Here is a 10,181-nt window from a genome sequence, read left to right as displayed (position 1 = left end):
ATGTAATAATTATTATAATAATTAAGAATAAAAAAAAATATGATTTTTTAAAAATTTAAATACAATCTAATAATTCGTATACACAAAAAAAACCCATTGATAATTATAATTAACAGGTGATATAAAAATTGAGAATATTTATTCATATTCGAATCGAATAATTTTAATAAAATCATTTAATATGCCTGAATATTCATTTCCGAATTAATAGTATCGATTCCTTTGTCGGCATTAAGATGATTCTTAACGTCGGGGAATGAATCCCTTTCAAATGATAAATCAAAATCTTCTTTAACCTCATGCAAATTCGTTTTGGCGAATTTTCGAGCGATCGCCTTGGCAATGAGATTCATGGGAGAAGTATCGTCTGCTTGCGAATTTTTATTTTTAACGAATTTCGAGTTATTCATATCATTATATAAAATATCGTTTGGTACGCATAAATTATTTGATTGACATATATCATCAGATTTTGAAGTTTTTATAATCGATTTGACCAGTTGTTTCCCGCTACCTTTGATGATCGTACATTTTCTACAATAGCAAGAGCCTTCATTAGACGATCTTTTGGTACAGCTGTTATTGAAAATATTATCGTGTGATATAAGATTTTAAGATAAAAAAAATCGCTAACGGAGCATTGGATTACCTTGCGTCAAAGTTAACGCGAATTCGCGGCAAAGTATACAAAATATGATATAAATATAATAATTTTACATTAATTTTTGTATACTTTTAATGCAAGGTAACTCTACTCGATAAAAAGAATTTTTTAGTCTTATAAATGGATAGTTATTACGATTCTCTAATCCTTTATAAAATGTCAATCAAATTACCCGCTCATAATTATATATCTGAGATGGATAAATTTCGCATAGAAGCATAATAAATATTGAAATGCTAATTAAAAAGTCATATTTAATGTTTCTAATAGTGTGTGTGTCGAATATTTCAATATTTAGTTTTAAGATATATTTAAAAAAAGTGAATAAAATAAAGAGTATTATTTCAAATTTTTTGTTTATTCTTTACCTCTCTATATTTCAAGGGTGTCGAATCTTACCATAAACGAGGCCTTTTGTGATTTAGTGCATACTTCCTTTCTTATATTACCATAAATTATGCTGAATATTACCTAACTAGCAGATAGCCCGCCCAAAGAATGAATGTAAATAAAAAATTTTCCCTATTTTTATGAAGGAGATTCATAAATTTTTCGTTATTTAAATAAAATATGTTAACGAATAATTTATGTTATGGTCTAAAGAAAACTATTCCTGCTAAGTGATGGGTTTTGTAGGGCAATAAAAAGTATAAATATAATATTTGCGAAAGCTCACTTACCGTAAAGATTAAATCTAAGAAGATCATAAACTACAAAGATAAATTATGTTTTAAATGAAATAGTAGTTGAAAGTATTTGTTTCATCGTGCGGGTATAAAGTAAATTTTGTTTTGAAATATTTATGAAATAGATGTTTTTTTTAAAAAAAATAAATATTATTTATTATGTAACAAAATTTTAACTAACATATTTTATGCGGAAAATTTCTGAATCACCTTTCATCAAAATATAGGTACAGTTCGCAGATTAATACATACCTCGTAAAAATCAAAATTTATGATTCACCAATCATTCTTCTGTATACCTGTAAATTATATGACTGAGAATACATCTATTTTGGGGATGAGTCTTCTAAAGAAACTAGGTATTAAACGGTAAGGTATTGTCCCAAGCCCACAAGCAAAATTTTTATGCTAAGCCAGGCAACGTAATCAAATAATGGGCAACCTACCAGACCAAAATAATGGTATGATATTTGAGCCGGGCTTAAAAAAATTTAAAATCTGGTCTAAGCCGAATTTTTATTAAAAATTATATCAATTAATCAGTGCTTAAACTATAGCAGTTACAATTATAAATTTCCTTTCTTTTTTTTTTCTCTTTCTTATATAGTTGACAATAAATTTGTAATTAAAATGTTTATACAACAATAAATTATAAATTAATTAATTTTTCTTTTGAAGGATATATGTAAGAAAAGATATCTATCGCTTTTGAACTTTACTATTAAAAAATATATATATCAAAATGTTTTTTAAAAAATAAATAATTAAAAGCCGAGAAAAACATCTTTAAAAAAGGGAAATATTTGAAATATAATATTTCTTAGAAATAATTCAAAACGGGGTATACTGGTCTGAGTATGATTAATTTAATCAAAAATTCATCTCAAATCTTATTTTTATTACAAAATTGATCAAATTTGTCCAAGTTGCCTTTTCTAATTGCATAGTCAAGCTATATGCGCGCATTTCTACTAATCACATTTTTCTTTATTATAAATAGTTTTAAATTTTTGGACAGAGTCGGAATTTCTACCCATCTATAAAGAAGCTTACAAATTTCTTATCAGAATATATCGATCTAATTATTTTTGCCGATTCTGATAACCCTGATTTACTGAATCCGTTTTGGGATTATGAAATACAATCGGATTGCTAAATTCAATTTTAAATTCACTCAATGAGGGAGTTTATAAAATTCTATTTTAAAGTGAAATATATTCCAGCGTATGTAGAGGTACTCATCCATACTAAGATACTTTTCCAAATGTATCTAGATATAAATACATGGTTTATAAATGTATATAAATATACAGATACAATTTATCCTATATGCAATTTGGAATCATTTAAAAAAACATATAATCATATAAGGTGTGCGTGATACTAAAATTGAAAATCTATCGTTAAAACTCAAAATGGGTATTGAATTTAAACATTTTTTATTCAGCTTGATAACTAAGAGAGTCCTATAATTCAAAATCATTTCTTAAAAAATTCGAAATGTTTTAAAACTTAAAATGAAATATTTTGAGTTTCTATTTTTATATTAAAAAAAACCTAGTTCTTCTTTTTTCGATAAAGTTTTAAAAGTTTGCGAAATAGATTTTTTTGATATTTTGGGCACAGCCTTAAATAAATTTTTTTAAAATAACTGACCTATTTTTTGTACGATAAATTATTAATTATATAAATTTTTGCAAGAAAATATTTAAAAAATTTTCTAGTGCAGAATTGATGCAAAAAAGCTATTCAACTAATCCTCTAGAGAATGGAATAGTTTGGGCAGTAAAATAAATGTCGGATGGAACCGATCCCAAAATTATAGGCCCAGTATAGATACGTGGCACAGCTATATATGATTTTTGCTTTTTACTATTAATAAATAAGAGTGTAATTCATCGATTTAAAAGTACCGAAAATATCCAATATCAAAATAATATTAAGATAAAGTAGTGTTAATTCAAAAATAATGTTATCTCGTAAAAATATGGAGCCGGTAATTCCAACCTCGAAAAAATACAAAAAAAAACTTCCAAAATATCCTCCTTTTTCCTCCAAAATATTTATTTTTTTTATCAATTTGAGCTAAAAAATGTCATTCAATCTGAAAATGGTAACTATTTTTCTTGCGAGATAGAATGAAACTGATACCACCATTAGAGAACTGTTGGACAGAAAAATTTAAAAAAAATTAAACAGGCTGGGCTAGACAGTTTATATATAAAAAACGAAGACTCTGAATTTTTTTAGATTAAAATTTTTATATATTTTTTGAAACTTCGAGTTAATTTATTTGATTTAAATTAGAGCACGTTAATTTCTTGGTTATTTTAAGGGTTTGTCTATATAAATAATACAATTAATATTAACAAGATATTAAACAAGTTATTTGAGATTAGATCCAATAACAAATTACGCAATACAGATTTCAAAAATACAATTGATTTATAAAACGATTGTTGTAGAAAATGGATAGCCATAGAGAGATGTAAAACCTTTAATTGTAGTTTGGGGAAAAATTAGATATTGATATTAAAAATGTGATGGCCAGAAAATTCGTAAAAAAAAAATTCGGGCCATGGTGAACTTTTAGTAAAATTTTAACAAGCCGGCCCAGGCTTGACTTTTCGTAAATTTTCTGGAAACCTCGTGCAAAAATTATTAAAGGGAAATACGTTGCTCAATTCCAATTCAAATGATTTAATACATTAATTTAGGTTCAGGTTGAGTAGCTGGCGGGTAAAATTCATATAAAATCTTTGGGTTTGGATTTCATATTTTGTTTTATATAATGTAAAACAAAGTAATAAATTAACACGATTTCAGTTCTTGGTACCTTTAACAATATAATGTGTCCACCTTGGCATCATTGTGTCACCGATATGGCTCAATGTGACCAATTTTATTTCGTTTATTGATTTATTGAAGTTTTACTGGTTAAGATTGAAAGGGGCTAATTACCAAAACCAAGTATGAATAGCAGTGCATATCTGGAACATAATACTACTTCTACTTGATATTAATGAAAATGTTGCTTTTAATTCAATAATATTCCATATTGATAATATTAAAATTTCATTTATTGAGCCCTGCGCGAACCTATCCAAGTTTTATCTGACCGGATGACATTTTATTCATTCAAGCTTGTAGAGTTGAATATTATTTAAAAATTGAAATCTAGCCCAGATTCCAACTTTCTTTGGTAAAAAAACTTTCTTAGCTAATATTTCATTTTTAGATCATCTTTTACATACTGCCTGTCTTTTCTTACTAGGGTCATATTTGTCCAAGGAATATAAACGTTTTCAAAAAAAAAATATATGTCGAAAATGTTTCTGATGAAATAAGTAAATTTTTATCAAAACTTTTGATACAGATAAAAATATAATCTAAGAATTTTTTTGAATGGATTTTTCGTAATTCAGGTTTGGCAATTTAATATCTTTAAATGACTTTAGGGAAAAATTTGTCTCTTGTAGGTTTATCTTATACATAAGATGACAACTCATAGGGATAATTTAATAGACTTAAGAGAAGCTATTTTTGCACCAGGAAATTAATAAAATTGCCTTGTATATGTGTCCCAATAGAAGGTGATAAAAAATAAATAAAAATTTAAAAAATAATTGTATGCCCAAAACCCAATGATAATAGGGTTGGCATCACCCTCTAGACCCTCCTAAATCATTGATGTGGAGACCTCCCCTCCCCACTGACTAAAATATAAAATGGATACTGACCATGTAGGTTGACTAAAAAAGTAGCAAATGAGATTTCATTGGTACAATTGATTTTTACACCCACTCAACCTTATGTTATAGGTCCTTGTAGTGAAATATTTAAAGAACCCATTTTAAGAATAGAATGGGTTCACAATTTTTCTTTGTTTATTTTTTTGGATTTCTCATTATTTTTTTTCTAATGACTAGATTTTAATTTTTTTTGGTATTTTAGATCGGATTTCCATTTTTTTGCTTTTTTTTAAGGGGTCCTAAAATGAAATCCTGGAGAGCCAATGCACACCTGATTGGTATATTTTTCATCTGACTTTGATCACCTTTATGATTTTAAAAGTGTACATTTAAATTTGTAGATGCTTTTTTTATCAGGTAGAATAAATGCTATTAAAAGAAAATATAAATTTAATTATTATATTAATTTTAAATGGAAATATAAATTTAATTGTAAGTTTATTAAAAAAAATAATTCAAAATATAAAGTATATGACTAAAATAAAAATATAGCAATAATCGGAGCATCAAAAACTGACAATTATTAATTTTATCTCAGCCTTAAAAAGTAGCATGAATTTTGCTTCTATACTTTAATCTTGCATTATTTATGAGTATTTTAAACATCAATAAATAAGGAATATAGGATGCTAATTTTTTAAGGAGATATCCTAAATAAGTTGGATCAAATTTGGATAGATACAAAAATAATTCTTGGGCAAAGTTTGGCCTGGAAAAAAAGAATCATGGCATGACTAAAATACGCGTCCTCGGTCAAACGGGTTTAATTTATATAATATTAATAAAAAATCTTATTTAGCTTTATAAGATGAGTTAAAAAATGTTTTTTATGATTTAAAAAAAAATGATAACTTAGTAAAATTTTTAAAAAATTATTTTTTTACATGAAAAAACTACGCGTCCCTACGCGTCTCCGGTCAAGATACAATTTTTTTTTAAATAAAAGCAGATTCATATTTACCTCATTAAATGAATATAGAAAATGTTTTTTAAAAAATTACATGATTCTATATTCATTTTTATAAAAATAATCTATCTTGACCGGGGACGCGTATTTTAGTCAAAAAATGAAAAAAAAAGTGTTTTTTCAAAATTTTACTAAGTTACTACTTTTTTATTAAATAAAAAAAAACATTTTCTGCATCCATTTAATGAGCTAAATATAAATCTGCTTTTATTTTAAAAAAAATGTATCTTAACCGGGGACGCCTAGTTTAGTCAAAAAAAATATTTTTCGAAAATTAATTTAAAAAAAAAAAATTATAAATACATTTTTCGGAATCTCCTTGAAAAACTATACACGATTCTATATTCATTTTTATAAAAATAATCTATCTTGACCCGGGACGCGTATTTTAGTCAAAAAATGAAGAAAAAAGTGTTTTTTCAAAAAATCATTTTCTGTATCCATTTAATGAGTTAAATATGAATCTGCTTTTATTAAAAAAAAAAATTGTATCTTGACCGGGGACGTAGTTTTTTCATGTAAAAAATTAGTATTTTAAAAATTTTACTAAGTTACCACTTTTTTTAAATAAAAAATGTATCCATTTAATGAGCTAAATACGAATCTGATTTTATTTTTTTTTTAAAAATGTATCTTGACCGGGAACGCGTAGTTTTTTATTTAAAAAAATAATTTTTTAAAAATTTTACTAAGTTATCATTTTTTTTAAATCATAAAAAACATTTTTTAACTCATCTTATAAAGCTAAATAAGATTTTTTATTAATATTATATAAATTAAACCCGCTTGACCGGGGACACGTATTTTAGTCATGCTCTTTATTAATCTGAATATTCTTTTTAAAAAATTAATTTTGACAATATAAAGTTGCAAGATCTGCAATAGCCTGGCCCAAAGTTTGGTCCACACAAGTTAAAAATATAAATATTTTATGGGTCAGGCCAAAAAAACCTTCTTAAAATTCTTGACAGGATCTCTAATGAAATAAGCATTTATAATTGGTCATATTAAAATTATTTAACAAATAAATTATATATCAAGCTAATAAGATGATAGATAAAAGTCCAGATGTTTAAAAAAATGATACTATACCACTAAATATAATTATTTTTATGGAATAATATATATATCTATATATACTTAGGGATGACAGGCTTTAGTTTAATTTTGCCTATGTCTTCCAAAAAATGAGGTAACATATTAGGTATGGATGGTATATTAGGCACATTTTTATTGCCCTCTAGCTGACCATTATTTTTATTTAAAGTGTTTTTTATAATAACTTGTTCCTATATACAAATAATAATTTAAGATTATCTAATCTATTTATGTTAATCTTACCATTTTAGTTAATGGTAATGATGTCATAGGACTAGAATAAAATACTGTATTGTTGGGTAAAGGTGGTGGAATCATAAAGCTACTGCAATCAGACACTTTATTTGGAATAGCAAGATTTCCATCAATATCTAAACATGGTATTAAATATTGTATTAAAACATATAATTTTACTGTTTAAATGAGTTGATGAGTCTGATCTTGAGGAAGACTTCTCTAGATTAATCACAATGTCAGCAATATGTGATTTTAAAAGGGATAATTGTTTTTCTAACTCTATTATGCGTTGATTGTCATTTATAATAAAATTATCACTAAATTTATTTTTATAAAAAGTTTAAATCAATATAAACTCTTGTTTGGATAATGCTATTGGTTGCTCATCATTTAATTTATTTAAACCAATAATTTCTGATTTAAAATCCTCATTAAATAATTCTTTTTCTTCATAATTATTACCTTGCAAAATAACCTATTTTTTCATTATAGATTTTTGAAATTTTTATAGTGTTTATACATGCTTATGAATTCTATATGTATTCTTAATAGGAATTTTTGCAGCCAATAGTCTAAATAGAGTTTTTCTTCCATTACCCACATTATAATTAAATATATTCTAGAATCTAAAATGTAAAAAATAATGCGATAAATCTTACATAAGAGCTTATATTTGAATAATCTTGAATGTCTAAATCGAAATGTGATAAAAAAAATTCTCTTGTCATATTATACATTTCATCACAGATAACTCTAATTACGTAAAATAAGTTTAACGAAGATGAATCTTCATAATCATCATATCCTATTTTATAATAATAATCAGTGTCTAACATAAAGATATAATACTTATTGTCATATTACTACTAATGATAACTACGAAATAAAAAAAATTTAAAAATAATCGCTAAAAATTATTTCTCGCTAGAATACGAAACGATTGAAAAACAGGAGTTACTAAAAATTGACGGTATAATAATGGTGTATTTTGTAGTGTTGGTAAGAAGTTTTAGCTCATTTTTATATTATATATTTAAGAGCTGGTTCTAGTTGCTTGTTATCAATTTCAAAAATAGGTAATAACTAAATGAATGCTAACCTTATTTAAATGTGGTCCTAATATAATAACTTAAATTTTATTAATATTTTTAAAAATTATTGCAGATTTCCTCAATGAAAGAGTAAAAAATGTTTTAATGGATATCGTGAACTATATGGTAATTATGATACACTATTTGCATTGATGATTAACTAACATCATCAATATAGTTAGAATTTGATTGTATCAAAGGTGTTACCGACGTCTTTTTTTGTGCAACAATGAAATTAAAAAATAGTATTCCAGATTATGTTTATTATGGTTAATGTGTTTTAATCAATCAATTTACTTTTTTTGTTTTTAATTTTCTTTTACTGTTAAAGATCAGTATTTATCTTTTTACTTGTAATATTTCAAATTATACAAAAATAAACGATACATTTGACTTTTACTGTCCAAAATGAAACAGATTATAAAGCTTGAAAGCACACAATTATATACCACGGGATATTAAATCCTGAAGACTTATAAACTTTAAAGCAAAACTGATAAATATTGTAAAGATTTATTTGTTACACGGTATGTAATTATTCAATGCTCTCGCGTAATCCATTAACCCTTTTCTTTATGAATATTATTATATTCCAATTTACTAAGCAAATGTAATTGTAGTGTAAAATTCTGATAATTATCTTAGCATGGCCAGGCAGGTTAATTAAATTAATTTTCCTAAAATATTTTATTATTATTGGGCTAAATTTAGAAAATATATGTCCAAAACTTTTTACCCTCTATAAGCTAATCTCCAAGTAATATTATTTTTGTTATTATCTTATTCGGATTTAAAAATCTACCCAAATCGGACTTTTTAAGATCTTAATAGTACATATTTAACTATGTTACACCTTTTAATAGAAAGAAATAGTTTTAAAGAAAAAGGAATATAAACAATTTTCTTTCGAAGTCTCCCCCACTGTTTTAATTATAAGTTATCCATAGTTCTTTACATTCTTTGCATGACATTAAAATTTATAAAATCTTGTTATTTTATTTTATTTTTTTTCTCTTGACCATAAGTCACTTGACTGGTCCAATACAGATTTAAGAATGGCCAATAAGGATAAAATCTTTTATAATAAATTTATTGTATAAATAGTTATTTCTTTTATGGCAAAAAAATAGTTGCTATCAACCCTCTTTTGGTATATATATATTAGCGTCAATGTGTTTTTTCCGGCAATGTGTTATTTTTCAAATTTATATTATTTTTTGTGCCGATTTTTAAAAATTTAAAAATCTGATTTTACCGAAAATATATGCCTTCATATTTGGATACTATAAATTTCAGACAATCTTTCCATAAACTTTTGAACTTAATATAATTTATATTAAATTTTCAATATATTTTTTATATAAATTATAAATGACTCAAAGGTTAGCAGCAAAATTGTCTACAGTTCATAAGATAGGTTTTCCAAACATGATATAGAACTTATTTTCGGTAATATCAGATTTTTAATTTAAAAAAACGTGCTTAAAAAATGATTTAAAATTGTAAAAATAACAAATTGCCAAAAAAAACACATTAATGCTAACATATATATATATATAGGTGAAAATTATGTAATAGCGATCTTTATTTTTTTATGTAAACTACGACGAAAAATTTCTATCAATAAATCTTGCGATTAGATTTTACTTACCCCATATAAAATCGACCGTGACAACCCCAACTAGG

The 10,181-nt window shown here is 25.1% G+C and overlaps 1 protein-coding gene across 1 annotated transcript; it reads right to left on the bottom strand.

Annotated features, from left to right (window-relative positions):
- Positions 1-98: 98 nt before the first annotated feature.
- LOC135922244 (uncharacterized) lies at positions 99-8,196 on the bottom strand. Its single transcript, XM_065456655.1, has 7 exons — positions 8,064-8,196; positions 7,925-8,023; positions 7,761-7,879; positions 7,582-7,721; positions 7,411-7,538; positions 7,210-7,358; positions 99-576 (listed from the first exon to the last, which is right to left on the bottom strand). The coding sequence occupies exons 1-7, from the start codon at positions 8,139-8,141 to the stop codon at positions 177-179; spliced, it is 1,113 nt and encodes a 370-aa protein (XP_065312727.1). The 5' UTR covers positions 8,142-8,196; the 3' UTR covers positions 99-176.
- Positions 8,197-10,181: the final 1,985 nt, after the last annotated feature.

Source organism: Gordionus sp. m RMFG-2023, chromosome 1, assembly GCF_954871325.1.
Source record: "Gordionus sp. m RMFG-2023 chromosome 1, tfGorSpeb1-WG-v2, whole genome shotgun sequence".
In the NCBI taxonomy this organism is placed as follows: Eukaryota; Metazoa; Nematomorpha; class Gordioida; order Chordodea; family Parachordodidae; genus Gordionus; species Gordionus sp. m RMFG-2023.
Note: the sequence above shows the minus strand (reverse complement) of the source record. Positions and strands in the feature narration are given on the sequence as shown.

Coding starts and splice junctions, on each gene's coding strand:
- LOC135922244 (XM_065456655.1), bottom strand. CDS start 8,141: ATGTATAATATGACAAGAGAATTTTTTTTATCACATTTCGATTTAGAC. Junction 7,722..7,760: donor ATAGCATTATCCAAACAAGA/GTTTATATTGAT, acceptor AAATAAATTTAG/TGATAATTTTATTATAAATG. Junction 577..7,209: donor CTAAAGCCTGTCATCCCTAA/GTATATATAGAT, acceptor TTTCAATAACAG/CTGTACCAAAAGATCGTCTA.